The 26,782-nt window shown below is 40.0% G+C and overlaps 1 protein-coding gene across 1 annotated transcript; it reads left to right on the top strand.

Moving 5' to 3' along the window:
- The first annotated feature begins 375 nt into the window (after nucleotides 1-375).
- Nucleotides 376-25,166, top strand: RBSN (rabenosyn, RAB effector). The gene is given in 13 exon segments (XM_030568543.1): nucleotides 376-499; nucleotides 2,513-2,828; nucleotides 7,931-8,074; nucleotides 10,011-10,111; nucleotides 10,882-10,927; nucleotides 11,040-11,146; nucleotides 11,148-11,202; nucleotides 12,419-12,660; nucleotides 13,685-13,755; nucleotides 16,403-16,489; nucleotides 19,022-19,124; nucleotides 19,749-19,853; nucleotides 21,379-25,166. Coding segments are annotated over 12 exon segments (2,373 nt in total). The 5' UTR covers nucleotides 376-499; nucleotides 2,513-2,665; the 3' UTR covers nucleotides 22,528-25,166.
- Nucleotides 25,167-26,782: the final 1,616 nt, after the last annotated feature.

Genomic DNA, 26,782 nt, shown 5'->3' with positions numbered 1-26,782 from the left:
ACGTCCCCAGCCCTCAGGGTTGCAGAGAAAAGCATGAAAACGTGACTGGAGTGTACCCTAAAGGCTTGGAAACCAGAAATCAACCACCCCTGCCCTTCCCCAGGCTCAATACTGGAGACAGGGGTCTGACATTGCCACTTTCACAAGGATCACAACTCCAAGGCTCCCCTTCTCCCCTTCGCCTGCCCCTGCTCACAGCCCAGGGGACTCCCTACCCGCCCCCTGCCAGCCCTGGCTCTGGTCTGCGGCAAACCTCCCCCTCTCCCAGCATTTACTCCTCCTCGATCCATGACTCGGCGCTCGGCAGCGGCTCCTCGGCCGGACCCCGCCCCGATGTCCCGGATGAACCCGCCTCACTCCCTCCTCGCTGGCTCGGCGCTCGCCCTGCCCGGATCCCGGGCCTCAGCCCCTAGCGCAGCCAGGCGCGGCTGGGCCGCGGCTCCTTCAGTCCCGCGCAGTCGGGAGCCGCCAGCTGCCGCTGCCCCGCCTGGGAGCCGAGGTGAGACCCGCCTCGGGGTGGGCTCCGAGTCCCCCCAGCTCCCACCCGCCGGGCTGGGCTCCCTGTCAGGCGGGGCTGCGCCCCTGTCCGCAGCCCGGTTGGGGCGCGCGCCTCTGCCCTGCGCCCTTGGTACCACAGGGTGGGGGGCCCTCCTCGCTCGCGGGAGTGGGCGGGGCCGAGTAACGGCTGCCGGGCCCCAGAGCATCGGGGTAGGAGGGGAACCCCCGCGGGGTGCTGACGTTGTTGCCGATGCGCGGCGGGGAGCGCCCCGGTGCCGGTGAGTCAAGGCTGAACCCGCTCCCCAGGGCGGGGGCTGCAGGTCTCGCAGGCCGGTCACCTGTTCCTGGCCGAGATCCCTGGCGCGTTTCATGAGGGTCCGGCCGTTCCAGTTTGGGTAGCTGCATGGCCACTTTAAATTCCCATCACGCACCCAGCTCGGCGTGGCGTTCCTCACGTCCTTTCACCAACTCTGTGCTCTTGACCGATCCACCCTAGAGGTGGCTGCATTTTAAGCCTGTTGTGGTGTTTGGATTCGTACATTGTTCTGGGAATGAAAGGTGTTCTATACAAGTGGGACAATAGTTTTAAAGCAGCTTTCTCATGTATCAAGATGTGACTATCCGAGATAGGAGGTGATGAGAGCATTAGGAAGAAATTCTAACAGCTGGGAGCCAACTAATGGCATAACAATATCTGGGACAAAGCAATGTAATGTGCAGGCGGGGACATAAACAGAAACTAAATTACCCAGTAGGAAGGAGTTAAAATCAGATAAAGAATAATAGATTAGCCCTTTCTTGAACACAGTGAAGCAGGCCAGGAAGTTATACTACAAATACATGGTGGATCAGATCTGCCTCCTTTCTGGGAGCAGACCCTCAACCAGGCTTCCATTTAGATGTACCTACCTTTCTGAACTGTTCTTTTTCCCAATAAAGATCCTTCACTGTGCTCCTCGGCTGTTCAGTACATTGTCTGGCTTGGTGTCACAGTTCAGGGCAACAGCAGGTATATTTCCCCTCTGTGATCCAGCAAAAGCACCCTGCTCTCAGGCTCCAAACACCTGGCTGACACCTCTTTTGGGTGGAGACCCATGTCTCTGTCCCTTCTCAGGGTATTTCAGTGCTGAACAGCCTCTTAAGTACATCCTAGGAAACCCACTTCACATCAATTGTCCCAAACAGTTCTTTACATTAGTCACTCTCCTAGAAAATTTACATACAATTATACAATCACAACACATAAATAATTGCATTTTTAATACAATGGATCCCAAAGATAGTTAAATCTTAATTAAGATTTAACTTAATTAGTTATGGTGTATCCAGGAAATTGCCATCTGTCACATTTGATATTGCAAAAAATATTTACCAGAATGCTTCCAGCATCCCAAGCATTCTGGCCACGCTCACGTAATTTTATTTCCTTTAGCATTCCTTGTCATTCTTCATAGAAGTTTTCTTCCCAAGTGAAGGAGCTTATGAGAAACTTGTGTGTTGTATCAAAGTATTGCCTGAAGGAAGAGTCCACTTTTTCCAGCCACAGAATACTTGAGGGTTCTGTGTGATATGAAGAGGTGAAGTAGTGATTTAGTTCAATGGTTCTCAACCAGAAGTATGTGTACCCCTAGGGGTATGCAGAGCTCTTCCGGGTGGTATATCAACTCATTTAGATATTTGCCTAGTTTTACAGTAAGCTACATAAAGAGCACTAGCAAAGTCAGGACAAACTAAAATTTCATATAGACAATGACTGTTGTGACACTTTTGTATTTTTATGTCTGAGTTTGTAAGCAAGTAGTTTTTAAGCAAGGTGAAACTTGGGGGTATGCAAGACAAATCAGAGTCCTGAAAGGGGTACAGTGGTCTGGAAAGGTTGAGAGCCACTGATTTAGTCCCTTCAGTCTTCTGTGAAGCAGTGTTCTAGGCTATAACTGGATTATTAAAAGATCAGAGAGAGTTACTGAGTTAAACTGTTCGTCCCGTTTAAAACTGCTCTGTGGATCTCTTTCAGAGTGCGGTTTTGCACAAGCTACAAGGGACGATGGCACTTTCTCTTCATTAGCTCAGTTGTTTCATCAGACATCATGTTGCTGAACAGCATATTGCTGTTCTACTGCTGCTAAGACTCGGGGGACAACAGTCTCCCAGGAGTGAACAAAACACCATGGCATCAAACTACCCTCCTCCATTTGATGACCCTGTGGAAGTGAGAGAGGGTTTTCTGTGTCCACTGTGCCTGAAGGATCTGCAGTCTTTCTATCAGCTTCAGTCTCACTATGAAGAAGAACATTCAAGTGAGGACAGAGATGTCAAAGGACAACTCAGAAGTAAGAGTCATGACAGCAGCTTTAACTTCTGCTCTGTAAAATTCCATACAGTGAAAAATGTTTGTTGTACTACAGACTCCTAAAAGTGTCTCATCTATAAGTTTCACTTCCCTAAAATATTGATTAAAATGAGTTAGAAGTAGGGTTTGTTTATGTGTAAATGGATTTAGGCCGAAGATAATTACTGTACAGTTTCCAACAGAAAGCTTCAACAATGTTTTCCACCTTGGTTGCCTAACGTTAGGCACCTAAATAAGTGGCTTGATTTTCAGATGCCTAATTTTACACACCCAGTTAGCAGTTATCCTTGTAACTTCACTGGGCATAATGTCAAAAATAGACTGTGGATTTGTCAGCTGACTACCATGTGGATGCCTTGAACTTGTCTATTACACTCCTTAATTGCTGAGTGCCTTGACTATATTTATACTGGATTTCTGTGCTGTTTAGATAATCATACTTTTACGTTTTTGTGATGATAAAAGATTGTTCTTAGCTTTTTGTTCATATATACTTTCATTTTATGTGTAGAGTAAAATGTGCAGAAACAGTCTTTTGAGTGTGTTTCTGGAAAATCGCTTAATTGTTTTTCCTTAATTTTGAATTTTTATCATTTTTAACTATAATTGACAGTGCAGCTCAAAAGGATACATTGAGATTAAAAGCTGTATATCAAACCGTATTTTTTATTTAAAAACATTGCTTATGTTACTCTTAGACCATGTTAGATTATTAAAATTCAGTTTTATAAATCTAATTTACTTTTCACCACTTCAGCTGCTCATTTGCTTTTAGCCATTCACCTATTTTGGACAATTAGAGTTGACTGGTCCGTTTCGCTCTGGGGGTTCTCCTGCACCAGCACAGTGCTGTAGTATTGGAATTGCAAGCACCACACTGGAATATTAAACCAAAACAACAATATTCTTTTCACTGGTTTAAGAAAAAGAGAACTCGTGTTAGGTTTTTCCTAACTGGTTTTTGTTTTTAAACTAAACCCTTGCCTTTTGGGTTCTGCTACCTCAGTAGTGTCTCTTTAATTGAAAATATAATGTCTCACTTTTTCAAAAATTTCTTTAATTTGCATTTTTAAGGATGTTGTTTTTATCTGTCTACTTGTCATAGTTATTCATGTCAAGCCATATCCATTAAAACTCACCCTAACATAGAAAACAACAAAATTGCTTTTATATTAAGTGGGGGAGTAGTATTCAGACTTCACGTCAGAAATATTTCTAAGTGATTTCTTGCTGAGTTCAAAAGTGTCCTAAATGCGGGTGGATAAGATGATCATTTATGTATGCTTTTACATGGGCCTGTGTTAATGTACTATGTTTTTCTAAATTTAAACTTGTATTTGTTTTTATTGTGGGGGGGGAAATGAAGTGGGTGTGAAAGAGCCTTATCTCTGATAGTCATGAGGAATCCATACTTTTTCTTCTCCCACCCTCAAAGTCCCCAGGGTACCCGCAGCTCCCAGCCGACACGCTGAAGTCATGGAGGTCTCGGGAAGTCACAGATTCCATGGCTTACATGACCTCTGTGAGAAATGTTTTGCCTTACCTGTGAGATCCCATGACACATTAATATACGTGTTAAACTTTTTATGACAAATGATAGAAAAATTATGTGATTGCACGGTACTATCTTTAGTAAATACTGTATGGCAACTATTGAAGTGCATTATAATGTCACTGTTCACTTTTCATTTATTATTTGTGACAGATTTGTATCCTACAGTATTCTTTAGAAACTGTCAGATATTAGCTTAATAGTAAATAGATATTTTTAAACATGGACTTCACTGGAAATTCACAGCACAAGAGGCTGGAAAGCCTTTAACAAAGGCTTTATACAACAAATGTAACAAAGGCTATTTACATAAGCTGGTGTAAATCAAGGCTGTTTCTGTAGGGTGGTGTACATCAGTTATGCTGGTGGTGAAGCTACCAAACCTATGACCTGAAGATTAAATCTGGCCAAAGAGAAACTAAGTTTCCCTCCCTTCACAGACAAAGAAATAAATAGTGGCTGTAGAAGAGCTGCTGGTGGTGCTAACTCAGGCCCATCTATGATCATACTGAAACTGTTTAATATATCTGCTAGCAAAAAGCATTCAAGAACCAACATCACTGAATTATCATAGTCTAACCCTTTGTCTCTGTTTCCTTGAATAAAATAATTTTCACAGATTTCCCTCCCCACTGTTTGCATGTGCAGATTTGGATTGTCACTCTATGAAGGTATCAGAGTAGCAAACACTGAGATGCTAATGTGATTGTACAGCACCTATCGTGATGTTGTCCTGGTCCATGACTATGGTTCCTAGGGCTTTGGTAATACAAATAATAATTTAATAACCACTTTAGTGCTCCTGACCTGATTCCAGCATTTAAAAAGTGTCCTCTAGTGTACTGTTGTTTTAAAAGACCTATAAAGAACTGTGATCCACTAAGGCAGGGGTTCTCAAACTTCATTGCACCGCAGTCTCTTTATGATAACAGAATTTACTACATAACCCCAGGAGGGCCTGAGTCCACCCAAGCACCATGGGGGAGGGGCAGGCAAAGACAGCCCCACCACCCCGGGCAGGGGGGTCAAAGCCCAAGAACTTCAGCCCCAGGCAAGGGACCTGTAACTTGAGCCTTGCCACCCAGGGCTGAAGCCCTCAGGCTTAAGCTTCTGCCCTGTGTGATGGGGTTCAGGCTTCGGCCCTAGGCCCCAGCAAGTCTAAGACTGCCCTGGTTACCCTATTAACTTGGGACTTATTATAGAGCCTTTCACCTGAGGGTTTCAAACGTCTTTATAAACAGAATAAACATTGATATTAGCCACATGTTGGCTCTGGCTGATGCGTAAATTATTGTGGATGACTTAATCAAGGGAAATAATCTTTATTTTGTATCATTTTTAAATTTCAAAAGTGGCCCGTCGCTAAGATGTGATAGTGCAGATGTGTGTAGTTTGGAGTGGCTGTGGTTGTGCAGTTAGAATGAGCTCCTCCCTGTGCTCTGCAAACAAAACAAAAAACCAAACTGCTAAAACAAAACAACAAAATGCTTGGGGCTAAAATTCGAAACTGTAATTTCTTAGTTTTCTCTTTCTCTTCATAGTTATCAAGTATTCTGTCCAGAAAATGTCATAGAAAAGTTCACTTTGTTTTCTGAACAGTAATGGTGATAAACTGGAGACTGTCTCATCATTAAAATATGAAACAGGGATTTTACTCCTAATTTTAAAGTATCAACATAACCTTAATTATAGAATTGCTACTAATGCACATCTGTAATATGCTCATAGTAATTTTTGTATTTAATTGGGTGGACTAATGACTATAATTCCTCCTACAGCATAGGTGGTGGTTGGAAAGTTAAGGTTGGCTCCTGTCTGTCAAGAGTTGTCATAAAAACAGTATAAACCCCTAGTAGCCCCCCAGTTTTTCTAGAGGAAAGTCTTGGGTGTCAGGACTTCTGGGCTATGTTCTTAACTCTGCAACTGATTCTGTGAGCCTATGTGAAACTAATCCTCTGTGCTTCAATTTAACCATCTGTCAAATGGGAGTAATCATACCTGTGACCTCAGCCCACAGCTGTTGTGAGTCTTAATATCTGTATAAAGTGCTTTGAGATCCTTGGAAGCAAGGTGCTTTAGAAGAGCAAAATATAATTATTGTTAACTGGTGGATAAATGTGACACTTATTCTGTTTAAAACAGTACACGTGGAAGGGTCTGCAGCTAATTCACTGCAGATGTGAGCTGGTGCTTGTGAAAAGTAAATTCCTCAGAACAGGCTGCTTACCTGCCCTCTGATAGCTGCTAAATGAATCAGACTTGTGTTATGTTTTTAAAATGTTCTCATATCTAGTACTTTGTCCAGTGTTTTAATTTCACAGATTGCTTGAAAAATAAGTCTTTGTCAGGGTACACTGTATTCCTGTGAGCTGCTGATAATCAGGAAGATGGTTTAACTGGCACATTAATATTCCCACCAGGTTGAGCCAAGTAAGAGAATTTGACCAGTATTATCATAGTACTTACTGTGCTTTTCAACTTTAGAGCTCTTTGCATTCAGCTGATTAATTCTCATAACATCCCCATGAGTCAGTAGCTAAGTATTCCCATATCTCTGCAGAGGGGGAAGCTGAAACAGAATACTAAAATGCCTTGGCCAATATCTCAGGGGCAAGTGTGGCAACAGGGATGAAGACTCAGGAGTTTCAGACTCCCAGTCCTTTGTTTGGTCCACTAGACCATGCCCCTCTCTCAGTAATACTCATCTCATGTGAGGTAGTCTGGTACAATGCATTAATATTTAAAATATGTTCACTACAGGTGAGTCTCATCTTACGCGGGGGTTCCCTTCTGCGGCTAGCGCGTAAAGCGAAACCCGCATATAGTCAAAATTACGTTGAGTTGAATGGTGGGCGGAATCGCCCACACTACAGGTACAGTATTAAAATTGCTGTTTTTCTCTTTTTTTTTTGTTTTTTGTTTTTGCGGACCACGTAAAGCTGAAATCACACATGTTAAATGTGCGTAAGATGCGACAGTCCTGTATAATGCTTAATGAAGATAATAAGGCATTTGCTGATCATTGTTTTGTGGCTTTCCTTAGGGTGGGGTTGGTAAATTGACTGTGGACAGGGTTCCGTTTCTTGGAGCTCAATCCTGTGAAGTGTTGAGTAACCTCAGCTCCCAGAGAAATTACTGGGAATTGAGAGGTGCTCAGCACTTGCAAGGTGTGCAGCACCCTGCAGGATTGGACCCCTGCAATGATGCATCAGTCAACAGTTCACTATTTTAGATTAATTTCTTCGCATAATTTTCTGGCATAAAACGCTGGTGCTGAGCACCTGTAACTCCAGTTTGTCAACAGGAGATGGAATGCTAAACATCTCCTTATGTCCAGCCTCACCACTGTCTGACATATGTATGGGGATGCTTTTTTGGTTCTAGACACCAGGCCAGCTTATTTTTATGAAGGAGGAAAAATATTGTTTTAAAGGAAATTGGATTATGCTAAATGAGCAGATGAAGTTTATAGTGGCTTCAAATGACAAGTGTTCAGGGACTGACTGCTTATTATTTGATCTGTTTTTCAGATCTAGTCCAAAAGGCCAAAAAAGCAAAGAAGAAGCTATTGAAACGAGAAGGAGATGACCGAACTGATACTGGGGCTCAGGAGCGATACGAGTCCTTCAGCTATGGTGGAGTAGATCCGTACATGTGGGAGCCCCAAGAACTGGGTAAGAAAACAGGAGACCCATGTGTAGTAGAACAGATTTTCTGTTAATTTACACTCAGTACAATCCAATTGATTTCTGTGGAGTTGCACAGATTGTAAGTCTACATAGAATTTGGTCCACTGTAGAGAGCTGATGCCTTGTATCTACACACGGGCTCTTGGGTAACATTTTAGAAAATAGATGTGTTACTTTATGTCCATGTGCCAGCAGTGCCCCTCTGCCATGTACATTGGCCAGACTGGTCAGTCTCTGTGCAAAAGAATAGATGGACACAAATCTGACATCAGGAATCATAACATTCAAAAACCAGTAGGAGAACACTTCAGTCTCTCTAACCACTCAGTGACAGACTTGAAGATTGCAATTTTGCAACAAAAAAACTTCAAAAACAGACTCCAAAGAGAGACTGCTGAACTCGAATTAATATGCAAATTAGATACAATTAAGTTAGGCTTAAACAGACACTGGGAATGGTTGGGTCATTACACTAATTGAATCTATATCCCTATGTTAAGTTCTCCTCACACCTTCTGTGGGTCATCTCAATTATCACTTCAAAAGTTTTTTTTCTCCTGCTGATGATAGCTCATCTCAATTGATTAGACTCTTCCTGTTGGTATGCATACTTCCACCGTTTCACGTTCTCTGTATGTATAAATATCTCCTGTCTGTGTGTTCCATTCTATGCATTCGAAGAAGTGAGCTGTAGCTCATGAAAGCTCATGCTGAAATAAATTTGTTAGTCTCTAAGGTGCCACAACTACTTCTGTTCTTTTTATATCCCTGCGTCACTTAAGTATGGATTCATGTTCTGATTTTCTCAATATTTCTGTATTGCTTGGGTTTTGAGGTGGGGGTGGGGGTAGGGGGTGCGTTGTTAGAGACAGGCCTGCTTGGCAAAGTTTAGGTCCATATCAAGACTTCTTTAAAGTTCAAGGGTGTCTTTTGTGTATCTCTGTCTACTTCTAATATACCCTGTATCCTGTTGTTATGGTTACAGTTTTCAGGGGCATTTTTGCTGTTGGGTCCTGGGATGAAATCCCACAGGACTGGTGGCAGACCTACACCTCTGGAATTCAGTCTCTTTGGTCTGCCAAAGCCTAAGTGGGTGAGCTTCGTGGTGTATTGTATTGTTCAGTTAGGCTTTTAGTGTTTTACTAATCAGCAGCAAGAGAGAGCTACGTTTCGTATGTGATTATTGGCTTGCACTAGTATGAGGAGGTGAAGTGACAGATGCTGTTATATATTATAAACAAATATTTGTACTGTAACCTCAGCATTGATTTCTTACTCCATCAATTGTGCTGCAGGAAAAAAATCATTACTTCATGATTTCCATATATCTGAGAATAAAATATGAACCAGAAGAAGCATCTTGAGCAGTGTTGAATTGCACTTTTCTTGAAGTGATTAAGCAGTTTTGATTTTTTTTATGTATTTGGCAGTCAGATTTTAAAATACTCGAAGAGAAAAAAAGGAAATTAGAAATCTGAAAGAGGAATTGCAGTTGCATTTTTAATATCCGTTTGACAGCTTTAGTCCCAATTCCAGTGGTAGTCAACAAATAAAAAGGAAGTAACTCTTACATTTAGTAAGCTGTTGTTGACTGGTAATTGAGGGATCAAGAAAGTAATAGCAAGAGGGTTTTTTTTGTTTTTTTTTTTTTGCTTTTGCTTTCTTAAGATAATGCTTGTAATTTTATTGGTTGAAATAATGTGCTTTGTTTATCGCTAAAGCCAGCCTGCAGATCAGAGGTTTAATCTACAATTATACTCAAAGCAAAGCTGTTAAAATACAGGATTCCAATCAGTCTTTAAATTTTCATTTGAACCTAAGTAGCAAACAGTGAAAAGAGATTAAAGTTTCCTTTAAACTGACATTTACAAGGTCATGTGACTGAATCTGAAGACTTCCTTAATTTGTCTTTTCTGACCAGGTGCCATGAGGAGCCATCTTTCTGATTTCAAGAAACACCGAGCAGCTAGGATTGATCATTATGTTGTTGAAGTCAATAAATTAATAATCAGGTTAGAGAAGGTAAATTTGTTACTACTTGATTATTCCTGCAAATGTTTAGAAGACTTGATGTAAAATCTTGTTTGAATCTGTAATGTGCACAAATTGTGCAATGCCCAAATTGTTTCAGAAGTGTTGAAGGTTTAACCATAAATATTTTATCCCCCATACATTCTCCTTTTTGGCTCTCATTTTCTTGGGTGCCCTGTGCTTGGCCTGGTCCTGTACTAAGAGCTCCATTTTCAGTTTGAGTTAATGCCCTTATTCCATGTTGCCCCTTACACTTCTAAGAACTTCTACTTCTGAGTGGGCCAGGCACTATCGCTTTACTATTTTCTTCTAGTTTTGCAGTGTTAAGCCCCTCCCTCATACTGTCTGCTTCATATTTTTGCACCAAATCTTTTATTATTTATATTCTATTGTGGACCCTGTCTCGTAGGTCTACTTTACTTGTATCTTTTTGTAGATACAGTGATGATGGGTGCTCTAGGAAAAAATATGCAAGGTATTGTAAGCAATCTGTTGTATTCATCGAAGTTAGTGTGAGCTGCTCAGGTCAGGCACCTGGCTTACCTGTATCATGTGCTGTTTACATTAGCGTTGCTGTAGAAATTCTGGGAAAGTACAGGAAGATTGCTGTACAGGACAGATTACTTTTTTAGTACATAAGAGAATGCTGTCAAGGGTGAGAGGTCCAAGCTGTTAAAAATGCCATTCTTGAGGCCTGTAAATATTATCTTATGAGAGGCATGCAATTGACCTGATTAACTCCTCTATGTGTCCTTTGCCAGCTTACATCATTTGACAGAACAAATACAGAGTCAGCTAAAATAAGAGGTTGGTACAAGCTTACATCAAACTAACTTTGCTGATGTTTCACACCAGCTGATAAATGGATTTCATGGTGGTTCTAAGGTGAGGTGGTTTTTGTGTGTTTCCCCATGAACAGCTATAGAGAAGTCTGTTGTGCCTTGGGTCAATGATCAGGATGTACCATTCTGCCCAGACTGCGGCAACAAGTTCAGCATTCGGAACAGACGTCACCACTGCCGCCTTTTGTGGGTCTATCATGTGCAAGAAGTGTATGGAGCTTGTCAGCCTTCCGTTGGCGAGTGAGTACAGTGGGCAGATGTGAGTTACTCTTGTCGTCCTCTCTTTGAGAACATCAACTGAAGGTGTTCAGCTTTTTCCATCTGAGCTGCTTCTGTCTATTTTCATCAAAGGTTCTTGTCTATGATTCTCCAGTTGGTCTACCCAGTTCCCAGGATTTCCCAGTGTGATGCAGTTGAATTTTTTAATGTTGGTATTTTTCATTTCTGTAGCATCTTTCCAAGGAGCTCAGAGTGCTTTATAAACATTAATGAATTCAGCCTTACTGCAGGCTAGATAAGTATTAGACCCAGGTAAACAGAACTAGAATTCAGATCTCTTGGTTCCTAGCAATGTGCTCTGACAGCTACACCATGCCTTCTCCTAGCAGCCGTAGCACCTGGTAGCTTTGACTAACCAAGACAAATTGTTGCTGCAGCCCTTATACGCTGCTCTGCTAGCACTAATGACTATTTAAGAGAGCAGTGGGAAGAAGACAGATGGATAGTGCTATGAAGTGGTCAGCTATCAAGTCTGTAATGAACTCACTAGCCCTACTGTGAGGAAAAATACTATCCTCCCTTTTATGAATTAAATGTGGATTAGTTCACAAAATTACTTGATTAACATTGGTCTTGATCATACAGTCATTTTAATTTATTCTCCTCTGTGTCTTCAGGCACATGTCATATAGTTCCAGAGAGGAACTGTGATGCCCCATAATGCTGGCTAATTATTAATATAAAAATAATCTTGGTAATTGTTAATTGTATATGCGAGTCTTACAACATAAGGTCCTCATCTATCTGATTAGCTGCTTGCTAATCTAATAAATTGCTTGCTTACAAAGGGGTGTAGGACATCCCAATAGCTAGTTCCTGCTTTCCTAACAAGGTATTTTCCTCTCTGAAATTTAAAGAACATGTCTGTCTATCCAGTCCCAAAGAGAGACTGGAAATATTCATTGCCTTCTGCCGTGGTTCTCAAACTTGTACTGGTAATCCCTTTCACACAGCAAGCCTCTGAGTGCGACCCCCCCTTACACATTAAAAACATTTTTTTTTAATATTTAACACTATTTTAGATGCTGGAGGTGAAGCAGGGCATGGGGTGGAGGCTGGCAGCTTGTGACCCCCCCAGATAACCTTGTGACCCCCTGAGGGGTCCCGACCCCCAGTTTGAGAACCTCTGGCCTTCTGGGTATTATAGAATCATTTTGTTTGTGTGTGTGGTTTCCAGGCAAACTCACCAGTGCCAGCAAAGAGGCCCTGACCTCTCATACCAGTCCAGGCTCCTCACCTAATAGTATCCATGGCTCCCGTCGTGGCAGCATTAGCAGTGTAAGCAGCGTGAGCTCAGTTCTGGATGAGAAGGACGATGACAGAATCCGCTGCTGTAGGCACTGTAAAGACACCCTTCTCAAAAGAGAGCAACAGATTGATGAGAGTGAATACACACCGGATATTGTGAAACTCTATGAGGTAAAATAAAACCTGTTACTTGTTCAGGGTGGGTGTGGAGGATGGCATGGAACTATATGTAGGCAACACTCACACTTGGTCCCCGCCTTATCTCCCTCATCTGACTTCCCTTATCTGTGGACCATTCATTGTTCACCACTCCAGGAAAATGGAATACAGGATGGTGGTGTCTGTCCACTAGCTGGGATATAAATGTATGTAGGGCTGTATAATAATTGGTTCCTTCTCCCTAGCCTGATGAAGAAGCATCTCACTTTGTGACCTGTTTTATCTCTAGTCATCTGGAGACAATAGTTCTGAGGTGACTCCCAAATTCTGCTTTTCCGCAGCTGGGTTGCTCATAAAATGCATTTTAAAAGAAGTGTGTATGTGCATATTTATGTGTCTGCACTACATTAATGGAGTGTACACAATCTATGCTGTTTGCTTTTAACTGTTTCTTGTATGGGGGCTGGAGGGCAGTTGGACAGGATGTCTCAGGAAATTAGTAATAGGCTATATATAACTGGAGACTTTCACTTCGAGGTTATGGGTTCAAACACAATCCAAGCCAATAGTGACTGAAAGTCATAATCTGATGGCTCTTTGGTAGTGTCTGTGAAATGGATTGATGGGTTTTAGCCACGGGGAACTGAACTAGATGTCAGTATCACATGTTAGCACTAATTGGTCCTCTTGTCAGCAATCTCAGTAGAGAGGCCAAGGATTGAAGAAGTCTTGACAACAGATATACCCCCTCAGCCCTAGAAATGGTCTCTGAACTTGGTTCAGTAGTGGGGCAGTGTAGGGGAACTTGCTGTGCTACTGCACATGCTGAATTTCTTGTGTGGATAAATAGAGGACCTCATTGTCCTAGGTAATCAATTTGACAGCATTCATCAGCACTAAACTCTTACATGCGTGTGCACATGAAAAGTTTATGCTGTTCAAATGTCTGGTTTTTTTGTGTGAGGAGAGTTTGTGTATAACTAATATAGGAGAACTGCATTGTAATCTCTTGATTTTTATTGATTGATTAAACAAGAAACTCCGACTTTGCATGGAGAAGGTTGACCAGAAGGCTCCGGAATACATAAAGATGGCAGAATCATTAAAGTAAGCCTGTGTGATTTTTCTTGCGTGTGTTTTTCCCCGTAAAAAGTTGTTTTTAATACAAAGTCTACAGTAATTAAAACTGGCAACCTGTTCTCTATTTAGATTTGAGGACAGCCAAACATTAGACACAGAGATTTCGTTATAGCCATATATTAGAGACAGCTCAGTGGCTGAAGCTAAACTGGTAAATGTGAATGTCCTAAATTATTAAAGCATATCTTAGAGCTGACAGGTTTCATCTTTGGCTCAATTCTGGTAAGATTTCAGATGACAGTCTGAAATGTCTGAAGCTAAATATAAATATCTCATCTAGGTGGCCTGAAGAGATACATGTTTTAAACTGTAACATGTTTGTGGAAATGAGGGGAGGGTGTTAGGTAGAGGGTTTGAATCGGTGAATGTTAATTATGCAGTATAAGTAAAATTCTGGCCCTATTTAAGTCAGTGATCAGAATTTCATCTGAGAAGTCTGCATAATACTTTACAGACAAGTACAATAGACTCTGTCCCAAAGGGCTTTGACTCTAGGCTAGCTGTAGCAAAGGAAGAGATTCGCTACTGTGTAAGAGGAGGTCTACACAGTGTATGGTCAGTATTAGGACCTGAGTTATTTAATTGAGTAAAAAAGGGTTCAGGGAATGACAGTGCATTTTTTATTTACAAAGCATTGGGTCAGCACTGGAAATTGAGCCAAAAACAAACGTTTTAAGTTGGGTTCTGAAGGAGGAGAAGGAAGCTGCATTACAAATGGATTCAGGGAGACTATTCCAATGAAGGGGCAAAGTGGAGTATTAAGTAGGGTTCCCCCTTCAATGATTTGAACTCACGTTATCTGATCTAGTATGTTATCTTGAGCTGCTCTGAAGATTTTGGAGGATTGTTAGTGCAGATAACTGGGTGAGCATTTCATGGTTTTGCCCCCAGATACAGTGCTGCTACACAGGAAGTCATCTTTTTGACTCTGTTGTCTTTATCTTTGTGAAGAGCATTGGGATCCTCAGAGGGAAGGCTGTATAGAACTACAAAGTCTGATGATTATAATAACCCTCTCCCTACTTACTACTATAAAATTCCAAAAGCGAAATGAATTAATTTGTCATACTAATAGGCACTTCCAGGAGCTCCTCTTGGGACATATTCTCTCATTCAGATTGACTTATTTTGTGTATCTGTTGTCATGCGTAGATTCCTCACAAGGCTATATTTGTATTCTCTGGTGGCACATATGCTATACTTTACATTTAATCAGACCTCACTAACTTGGGCTAATGACTGGGAGACCCATTTCGGATCCTAGAATTTTTGCAAATTAGCGAATAAATTCACAAACTCTGACATTCAAGGCTACCACATCACTGTGTGCTCAGTTTGTTTATTGTGGTAAGTAGAGTTATGCTTTATTATTATGTGGCAATAGCACCCAAAATATTGTAGGCACTTTCCAAACAGAGTGATACAAATTTAATTATTTATACTAATATACAAACTAAACATTTAAGTCTAATTTAAAAAAATGAGTTTCAGTAATGAGATCTCACTACCACAGTTTGCTATTACATCTGAACAGAAAATTGGTGGAAGACTAAATTTTTTAGGGGGGTGGATTAGTGAAGTGCAATATGATACCACAGTACAGTCTGTAGTACTATGTCCATCACTAAATGAAATGTCAGATGTGTTGCAATGACAGTTATTTTGAGATCGAATTATTAAAAAAGGCATGTTAGCATTTGCATGCATCTTTTTAAAAAGCTATGTGCTTTTTTAATACAAGGTCTACAGGGAAGAAAATGGGTAGTATGTTGTTTGAGATTTCATTACAGCAAAATGTTAAGTACACAGCTCAATTGCTGAAGCTAAATGTAAATGTCCTAAATTACCAAAGCATATCTCAGAATTAACAGACTCATCCATTCCTTGATTCTGGTTGGTTTTTTAGATGCTGTTTGAAACGTTTATGAGATTTGTGTTATGTTGGATCATCTGATATAAAATTAATTCAGAATTGTGTAGTCATTTTTTGGGGGGTGGGGCAGGAGAGAGAATGTGCATGATATGAAAATGGGTGGCGGGACCCTTCATTCTTACAAATCCTTACTGATTATATTTTGTTCAATAAATATAAAAAGCAAGATGCTAGGAAACTATGGTCAATTTATGTTTATCGTTTCTTCATGCTGATTGATAATTGTCCTGATTTCTGACCAACTCAAGGAGAGGATAGCTTTGGTATCACTGTGTTACTTCAGTTTAACAAAATAAACAAATATGCCATTAACTGTACGTGCACGCGCACACACACATGCTAAATTCACAAGACATTACGCACAAAGATACAGGCAGAAGAACTGCTGTATTAAAATATAGGTACTGTAGATGAGTTCATAAAATCATATAGTAAACTTTTGTGAAACGTTAGCATTCACAAATTAACCATCGTCTTCCCTTTTGCAAATAAGAAATTTGTTTTCACTTATGAGTTTAACATATAACATTCATCCTGAAATCTTATTGGCTGCAGTAGACCTTTTATCTGACAGAAGAGATAAGAAATATTAAAAGGCCTCCTGTTAATTTTTACTATTGCATAGATTTCTGGCAGGACATAACTTAGTGTAAATGAGGATATGTTTTCTTTCTTTCTTAGTGCTGGGGAGACAACCTACAATCTTGAACATGCTAATGACCTGAGGGTGGAGGTACAGAAAGTGTATGAGTTAATAGATGCTTTAAGGTAAGGAACAAACAGTTGAGAGAGAGATTTCTGTAACTATTTAGTGGATGGGCTAAACTAGACAGACATTGTCTGAAATTGAAATGTACTGTACTTAATTTAATCAAACATAGAAAAACGAAAAATCACCTCTTCTAATAGAGTGTGAGTGAGAATATGAGAAAACAAACCAAAAAAGCAGTCATGCTAGGTCATGAATCTGCTATGTGCGCAGCACCGCTGTCTGCAGAAAAGGATACAGTCAACTTCATTCTCAACTTTCAAAAACAAGTTTAAATAGATAATATTCCTGTCCTCTCTGTCAATATTTTGTAGTTTTACAGGCTCACTTGCTAATTTGTAAGAATATTTGTTTCCCCTCTTACTGTATGAGATCCACTCACATGGGAAATTAACTATAATGAAAGTGACTATACATAAAGTGCTGCCAAATGCATGAATTAAGCAAATTGAACAATATTTTTCAGGAATCTTAGGTATTAGTAATTAGGGCTGTCGATCAATCGCAGTTAACTCACACCATTAACTAAAAAAAATTAATCATGATTTTAAAAAAAGTAATAGCAATTTTAATCTCACTTTAAACATTAGAATACCAATTGAAATGTATTAAATATTTGTGGATGGTTTTCTACGTTTTCAAATATATTGATTTCAATTACAACACGGAATACAAAGTGTACAGTGCTCACTTAATATTATTTTTATTACAAATATTTACACTGTAAAAATAAAAGAAATAGTATTTTTCAATTCACCTCATACAATATCATGATACAATCTCTTTACCATGAAAGTGCAACTTACAAATGTAGATTTTGTTGTTGTTACATAACTGCACTCAAAACAATGTAAAACTTTAGAGCCTGCAAGTCCACTCAGTCCTACTTCTTGTTCAGGCGATCACTAAGACAAACAAGTTGGTTTACATTTACTGGAGATAATGCTGCTGGCTTTGTATAACCGTCACCTGAAAGTGAGAACATGCGTTTGTGTGGCACTTTTGTAGCTGGCATTGCCAGATATGCTAAACATTCATATGCCCCTTTGTGCTTCAGCCACCATTCCAGAGGACATGCTTCCATGCTGATGATGCTCGTTAAAAAAATCATGTATTAATTAAATTTGTGACTGAACTCCTTGGGGAAGAATAGTATGTCTCCTTCTGCTTTACCTGCATTCTGCCATTTATTTCATGTTATAGCAGTCTCTGATGATGACCCAGCATGTTGTTCATTTTAAGAACACTTTCACTGCAGATTTGACAAAACGCAAAGAAGGTACCAATGTGAGATTTCTAAAGATCGCATTAGCACTTGACCCAGGGTTTAAGAATCTGAAGTGCCTTCCAAAACCTGAGAGGGACGAGGTGTGGCGCATGCTTTCAGAAGTCTTAAAAGAGAAACACTCTGATGTGGAATCTACAGAACCCGAACCATCAAAAAAGAAAATCAACTTTCTGCTGGTGGCATCTGACTCAGATGATGAAAGTGAACATGCGTTGGGCTGCGCTGCTTTGGATCATTACGAGCAGAACCCCTCAGCATGGATGCATGTCTTCTAGAATGGTGGTTGAAGCATGAAAGGACTTATGAATCTTTAGCACATCTGGCATGTAAATATCTTGCAACGCTGGCTACAACAGTGCCATGTGAACACCTGTTCTCACTTTCAGGTGACATTGTAAACAAGAAGTGAGCAGCATTATCTCCTGCAAATGTAAACAAACTTGTTTGTCTGAGGGACTGAACAAGAAGTAGGACTGAGTGGACTTGTAGGCTCTAAAGTTTTACATTGTTTTATTTTTAAATACAGTTGTGGGTTTTTTGTACATAATTCTACATTTGTAAATTCAACTTTCATGATAAAAAGAATGAGGAGTACTTGTGGCACATTAGAGACTAACAAATTTATTTGAGCATAAGCTTTCGTGGGCTAAAACCCACTTCATCGGATGCATGCAGTGAAAAATACAATAGGAAGATATATATACAGAGAGGACATGAAAAAATGGGTGTTGCCATACTAACTGTAACTGTATTTTCCACTGCATGCATCTGATGAAATGGGTTTTAGCCCACGAAAGCTTATGCTCAAATAAATGTTAGTCTCTTAAGATGTCACAAGTACTCCTGTTCTTTTTGCTGATACAGACTAACACGGCTCCCACTCTGAAAACGTTCATGATAAAGAAATTCTATTGCAGTTCTTGTCTGAGGTAAATTTAAAAATACTATTTCCTTTTTTATAGCACAAATATTTGTAATAAAAAATAAATGAGTACTGTGAAATTTGAAAAAGTGGAAAACATCCTAAAATATTTAAATAAATGCTAATATATTATTGTTTAACAATGTGATAATTTTTTTTTAACTGCTTGACAGCCCTAGTCGTAATATATTACAAAAATCATGCTTCTATCTGAATGTAGGTTGACAGTGTTTCTCTCTGACACCTGGATCTTGTTTTGAATTTTTCTTACTCTGGGCCCTGATTTTTGTACTAATTCACTGTATGCGTATTCTAATTCAGTAAGAAGATTTTGACTCTAGGCTTGAATGAAGAGCCTCAACCTCATCCCAAAACTCTACAACTTCAGAGAATGATTAGATACTCAGCTACCCTTTTTGTACAGGTAAACAAAGCCTGAGCTGTACATATGTGAATCTTCTGCTGTGTTCTCTTCAAAGCAAAAATTGGAACCATGACTAGACTCAAATACTTATTGGAGAAGAATAACTTTTCAGCTATTAAATGGTGAATATCCTGCAGTCTGACCTGATGAGCCTTTTAAGGCTTTCCCTTGGCATGAAGATAACTTGTATTGGAGACCTAGTACTGGACGCTTGTGCAATGTGTTTAAATGCTCTTCTTGAAATGACAGCATATTCTGCGCATCTAGTTTCACCGATTTTTGCTTATTAATATTTTAAGTATCAATCTATAGAAACAAAATAAAAAAATTAGTTAAGTTAAACTTTTCAGACTTTTTCATTAATTCTGAGGAGATATTAGACTAAAATGTGTGCTCCACAGACCGATTATTTCAGAATAGATGTGCTTTCATTATTTTCCTGAGCATTAAGTTGCTGCAGGGAAACTTTTTTTTCTGTTGAACATTGGTTTGTGCTAGTTGAGAAGCTGGATCTCACTAAGGCACTAGATCACCTTACTGTTTTAACTGAGTTTCTGTTTTTGAGTAAGCTAAAAACCTGCAGTTTGTTAGCAGTGTTATTTTACTATTTATACTCTTCTCTAGGAAAAATTGTTGGGTCTGATGTCCCTGCCAACCAAAGACAAGTATGAAGAACTGAAAGAGAAAAGAAAACAAGAGATTGATAGAAAACTGCACATGGAAAGACAGGTGAAGATGTGGATTTAGCTTTAGCTGTGTTAGGGTGTCACTCACGTGTATGTAGTTACTCATTTAGTACTCCATTGTGCCTCCGTGTACATAACTGTTTGCAGCACTGAACTTTGTGTCTCATTTAGCCTGTCAGGAATTGGCCCTGTGGAATGAGGTTGTGGTATTCCCTGGAGGGAGACAGGGCATGTCTTGTGAGGAGAAAGGAGTCATTAGCAAAGAGGGGGCTGGGCTGGGTATGTCTTGGGGTAGGAGTAGAGGAAGGAATGAGAATCCTTTTCTTCAATTAGTGCATTTCCCTGAGGGAGGACACATTTCCCCTCTGTTCTAAGATTTAATGTATATTGTTATAAGATTTCTGTAGGTTTCATTATATTTACGACCCCTTTAAATTAATACTATGTGATATTCCATTACAAGAGTGTCTGTTAGAGATAGGCTTGGTCAGTTTAATACCCAGATCAAGTTAGGATTGCTCTTTGCACAGTCTCATCAGGCACATTTTTCAGTAAGCGCACATGCTTCAGTGAAGAGGATGACAGTTGTATACTTGATATAGAACACTACTACTAGTGTAGTGCAGGAGAGGGTTTATGTAGGCAGCTCTGGTGGGATTTGTGAAACTACTAATAAACTCAAGGAAAAAACCATCCAGTTATTGTTAGGAACTCAGGCATCTTCTGAAGTGTGATGATTGCTTCTCTCTGGGATGTGCTCATGCTGTGAGTTTGGGTGGGCACATGGTTGTATGATTCAGAAGTATCTCCATGTAATTGGCCTTCTGAACTCATTGCAAATACCTCATATAACTGAACTATGGGTTGTTTTTAAGGATGGTAAGAGGTATTTTAACCCCCTCTACTAACAGGCTATTACTGTTTGAGGAATAGTGTATTCTGCATAATAAAAATACTGCCCCAGGCATAACTACAGTACAGAAGATTTGTAGCAACCGGATCTTAGTTTTTGGGTGGAAATTGATATGTGTAGATTTTAAATTGGGACTCTGAGTCTTGTCTTGTTTGATCAACGCAGAACACAAGGTGAACCCAAGACAAGCACTCACATGTAATATCTTATTTGAGCCCTGTATATTCCTCCTGTTGTAGTAGAAATGGGTAAAAAATCTGTTATGTTGCTCCTATAATCTAAATAATCTGAGTCACAAAACAAAATAGTGCAGTAATCCTCCTTTTGAGAGACTTGTGCATATCGTCCTGTTCTGAAATGGACACTGTCAACTTCTAAAAATTACTTTAAACAAATATTTCATTTCTGACGGAACAACCTTCGAATAGTGCAACTGAATTTTTTTAAATCGGATTTCTTGCTGCTTGATGTTTGAGCTTTTTCAGTAAAGGGGAAAACTGACCTGATACAAATGCTGACAACTGCACCAAATAAGCAAAAAAGTGACTCTTTTCAGTTATAATAATCTCAGGTGTGGAACCATATAGGTACAAAATTTCAGGCAAAAATGGGAGTTTAAGCTAATGGGTCTCTTTTTAAATCTTGTCTCTGCTAGGCAACACTTGAAACGCAAAGAAGACAGGAGGAAAAGCAGAAAGATTTGGTTTCCCGATCCACGGCTGCACCCAATGGTGAGGTTCCTTATCCAAAAAGAGTCTCAGTAAAGAAATCTGAAGGTTGGTTACCTACATCCAGCTTACCTCGCCAAAGGGAAATAGCTGACCCACTTCTTCAGCAGATTGACAATATTACATCCTTTATTAAGCAAGCAAAGGCAGCTAATCGGTTAGATGAGGTCCGTATGTTGCAAGAGAACCTGCGACAGCTTCAAGATGAATATGATCAGCAGCAGACTCTGAAAGCTATTGAGCTTTCTAAAAGGCAGGCTGAGGAGGAAGAGATGCAGAGGGAGCAGCTTCAGGTCCTTCGTGAGAAGGAATGGGAAAGGGAGCAACACAAAGCAGTGTCTCAACACTCAAGGACACGTTCTCTAGACTTCAGAGAAGTGAAGCAGCACCAGCATGAATCTGGAAAAGAAAACCTAAACCAGATAGCGCAGTCTTTGGATTTAGATACCACTCAGATCAAAAGCAGCCCAAGTTCTAAAACGCCATCTCCAGATGCTGTCCAGAAACAGGTAACTAAAGAGAATTCAGTCTTCCCAATCAAACCCAGAGAAGCCCCACAGTACATCAGGGAGACAGACCAAAATCAGACAATGTTGCTAAACCCTTTCGAAGATGAGGCAGATACTAGTCCAGTAGAAGACGACCCTGCTAATACATTGGCTGGAGACAGTTCTCAGGTGGATTCTTTGCCTGCCAAAGCCCGGCACAGTGATAAAAAAGAATATAATCCATTTGAAGATGATGAGGAAGATCAGCAAACAAATGGGGCAACTGTTGGTGCTCCAAATCCCTTTGAAGATAATGGAAATTCATTTCAAAAGTCTGTGAATGATCAGAATTCTGGTAATCAATCTGAAGGGTTGTCTTCTACCAATCCGTTTGAAGTTGATGATAATGAAATCTCAGGAGAGGACGTTATAGAAGAAGAACTCCTTCTCCAACAGATTGATAATATCAAGGCTTATATTTTTGATGCCAAACATAGCGGACGGATGGATGAGGTGGAGGTACTGACAGAGAACTTAAAGGAACTTAAGCGCACATTAGCAAAGCAGAAAGAGAAATCCAAGTGCTGAAGCAATATGTCCACGTAAAAATTACTTTATAGTCCACTGTTAATGCTGGAGAATGGAGCAGATTACATTTAAAAATAAGGAGCACAGGTTACAAGAGGACATGATGAGAAGAATCTTGGATTTTGTGCAATGCACTTTCATTTAGGTGTTTCCACTACTATTCGGATTTGGAGAACAAAACTGATTATTCTAATACTATGATATTATTCTCAAAGATGTTTAATAATATGAACTTTGTCACAGCAACATTTTTTAAATTGTTGATTATCATCACATGCTTATTTCTGGGCAAAATGGGAAAGTGCTAATAGGGAAATAGATGATTCAAAAATATCTGCGATGATGCAGACATCAGTCTGCCATCTTTCCTTCTTCCTTTAGTTTTGTCGCAATAGTAAAGGTCAGCCTTTAAAACTGGACTTCCATTAATAAGTGACCAAGATTCTTTTCTAAAATTTTTGTGCATCAGATGTTTCCCATGAAAATGACATAGTGCAAGTTGTTATAGGCTAGTTCAACTGCCTTACAGTGCTCCGAGAAAGTACTGTTAAAAAGCAGGCTGCTATGATTCTTTGAGCTGCAGAATATAAAAGCTACAGGGCAATTTGTGCAATGCAAATATGTAAAGGGATTTTTAGGGATTTAAAAACAAATTTGATAACTGTGATCTCATAGGTGGTGTTTGGGAATTTTTTTTAATTAAAAAGCCTTGCATGCTGCCATTTCATTTCCCCATACTTTTTTTTTTAAAGCTGCTGCCATTGTACTGGCCATAAATTGCAGAATAAAAGTAGAGGGGTCTGAGCTGTGTTCAGAGGTGAATTGTTTTTATAAAAATAAACATCTTAACTCCCTCTTTCCAGGAAGGAAGTGGCAGTACCACTGCAAAATCAAATATTAGGGAACACCATCCAATTTCTAATTCTTTTTTTGGAACCTGCACATTCCTTTGTAAACTCTGGGTGACAGAATGATCATGTGTGTGTTATTTGTGAGACTGGAACCCTGTTTACATAGCACTTAGGGAATAGAAATTTTGTTTGCAATGGAAAAGCTGAAAAGCCACTAAACTGGAATTTTGTAAAAAAGTTGAAGGACAAAGTTTGTGTCTGTATAATGCCCTTCAGCAGCTCAGTTTACTACTTGATGCACTTCCTTTAAAAGATCGTGACTCTGCCTTACATAAAGTTTGATTCATTGATGTAATCAAAGGTTGGATGTGTTTTAAGCTCCAAGTATGAGCCTTTTCTAGGATCCACATGAATGAAGGCCATCGCTTTTGAAGTGTGAGTGCTCAAAGTTGGTCACCTAAATCTTGATTTGGGTACCAGAATTTGCTTCAATGTGCCTGCATCTCTGAAAAATCAAGCCCTTCTTGTTTTCTAAATCTAGTTTTAGGTGCTTAGCTTTAGGCACCCATGTTTGAAAGTTTTGGCCTATCTCTGTGTGTAATTTTAGATAAAATAGAGCAAATGGTTAAAACAGACCATGCTAGCACTAGCATGCAAATTTTATTGATCAGTGAATATGAAAATGCAAACTCTTATATGACAGAACAATCTTTGTAGTTTTGCCTAAATAAGTTACTTATGCCATTTTTTAAAATCTCAAGAGGCATAAGTAACATTACTGCCTGAAAGTCAAAAGTAGGCTCTTTAAGCTTTGTTTCATTCTGAGTAAAAGCACAGGGCGTAATGCATACCTTCCCATATATAAAATTTCCTTTAGTGACTTTAAGTAGTAACTGATTAGATAAATCAATTGTGATTTAAAGCAGTCACACGTGGAAGGTCCCGTGTTTCCTTTTTAAATGGCTAGTAGCACCCAGAGCATGCTGCTGCAAACTAAGCATTTACTGGTTGTATTATTTAAAAGAAGATCCTTGAATATTAATACCATAAGACTCTCCCTAATCAGAGCTCATTGAGCCCTTTACCTGTGCTGTCCACTGGGTAAAATCCACCGGGACTAATGGTCTTGCAGAAATATCAGGAACCTCAGGTTGTGGGGAGGTGTATCATGGCACCTCTTGAAAAATGCACTACAAGGGGTGCTAGCACCAGATTAATTAAGGCAGGTGAGATGCATGTCTCTGTAGCTCTGAGATTAGTCAAAGCATGGAACTGTTTACATTTTAAAAGCATAACAATTTAGCAGTTATTCATTTAAGGCAAAACTGTTTCCTGTACCAAACCAGAACTGGCTCCTCGGCCGCAATCCAAAATTTATTTTGCTCTCAAGAGTAAAAAATGGTTCAGTGGCTTCAGCTTTTTACATTGGGAGGTGAGGGGAGAAAGTGTGTTCCTTTGTTGCAAATATCCTGCATTGTTTGTGCAGTCTAATACACTAAAGTATATGTATCGTACATGTAACAATGTATTTTTACAAGCAGATAAGATGCTAGTGTACCTCATGAGCTCAATCGATGTTAATGTGATAGTCTAGAACTCTTAACAGGAAAGGTGATCTCCAAAGTGAAAACCTTGTATCTGTATGTGGACTGCTGTGGAGATGACATTATAAAGCAGAATGAAGACATCTTATTGTCAAATAACTAGCATTGACATTTGTTAATAAACTTGCATGCACTACTCTATACTGAAAATTTGTAAAGAAATAAAATAACATGTTTATTTTGGGGTCTGTGTGTGCAATAGCTGGAAAATGCTTTTAAATGTTGGTCTAGAGTCCAATAGGATCTGACGGGCCAACGTTAAGTGTGCAGTAACAGGGGAACTTTAATGTAGTGCCATTACAATCATTTTTTTTGGGAGGCATATCAAACGCTTTAAATTAAGATGTGCAGCTTCACACTTATTCCCCCTTTCCTCTCTTGTCCTGACTAGTCAAACTGAATGATGCTTTCACTTCACAGCACATTGAAACCAAGATAAATTACTGCTTGTGGGTTATTTGTCATGCAGCAACATTCAGCAGGACATGGGTGTTGATACAAGTTTGGTGAAAACTGATTGGTGAAATCTAGATATAGCTCAATCTTTTAGTTTTATGTAGGAGACTTCAGGGAACAGATTCCGGAGTGAAAGTGGGCTGGTACTGGCCTGTATACAGCCCACATTAAAGTGCTGCGGTGGCGGTGCTTTCATGTTACTGCCCCTTCCATGTCGGTGGCCCTGCCGGTGGGGACCCTACTGTCAGGGCCACCGATGGGGGTGGCAGCTGCTCCAGGGCCAACGATTTAAAAGAGCCCGAGGCTGCTGTGGCAGCGGCCAGAGCCCCAGACCCTTTTAAATCGCCGCTGGAGCCCTGAGTGGCAGGGGCCAGGCAGTGTGGATGGGCTCGCTGGGGGAGGCTGACCCCTTCCAGGGGCTGGAGCCGGCCCCATACTGGTAAAAATTTATTACTTTCACCCCTGAATAGGTTTAATCTTTTAAAACTGGCCTGTATTAGTCTGCATTTCATTTCTTGCAACACTGTTGCTGACAATACCAGAGCACATCTTGGACCCATTTAAAAAAATCAGACTTGTTTAACATACTGGGTACTACCAATAGCTACTCAGCACCTCTTCCTTATACGTGTAGGATCTCATCAGTTGATATGGGAACTGTATTTTCTCAACCCGGAGTGGTGGTATCTGGGTGGACAAGGTAAAATACACCTCCCTCACCCACCCTGCTTGACTAAAGTTTGAAGATCCATCCTAAGGCTACTTAGTTTAGTAAGCAGATATTAGTTTCACCCTGGGAGTAGGGAAAAGTAGATTGGGCGGTTAGGCACATGATAATTTTGCAAGGTTCCCTGTATTTAGTTACCTGCAGTGTAACTTGTTTTATTTCAATAGTCTCAAATCTGTTTCTGCTGCTCCTTGCCTTTCTCATAGAATCACAGAACTTGAAGGGACCTCAAGAGGTCATCTAGTTCAGTCCCCTGCACTCAAGGCAGGACTAAGTATTATATAGACCATCCCTGACAGCTGTTTGACCAACCTGCTCTTAAAAATCCTCAATGATGGAGATTCCACAACCTCCCTAGGCAATTTATACCACTGCTTAACCACTCTGACAGGACGTTTTTCCTAATGTCCAACCTAAACCTCCCTTGCTGCAATTTAAGCCCATTGCTTCTTATCCTAAACTCAGAGGTTAAGAAAAATAATTTTTCTCCCTCCTCCTTGTAACAACCTTTTATGTACTTAAAAACTGTTCTCATGTCCCCTCATCTTCTCTTTCCAGACTAAACCTATTTTTTTTCAATCTTCCCTTCTAGGTCATGGTTTCTAGACCTTTCATCA

Source organism: Gopherus evgoodei, chromosome 7 (assembly GCF_007399415.2).
Source record: "Gopherus evgoodei ecotype Sinaloan lineage chromosome 7, rGopEvg1_v1.p, whole genome shotgun sequence".
NCBI lineage: Eukaryota > Metazoa > Chordata > Testudines > Testudinidae > Gopherus > Gopherus evgoodei.
Note: the sequence above shows the minus strand (reverse complement) of the source record. Positions and strands in the feature narration are given on the sequence as shown.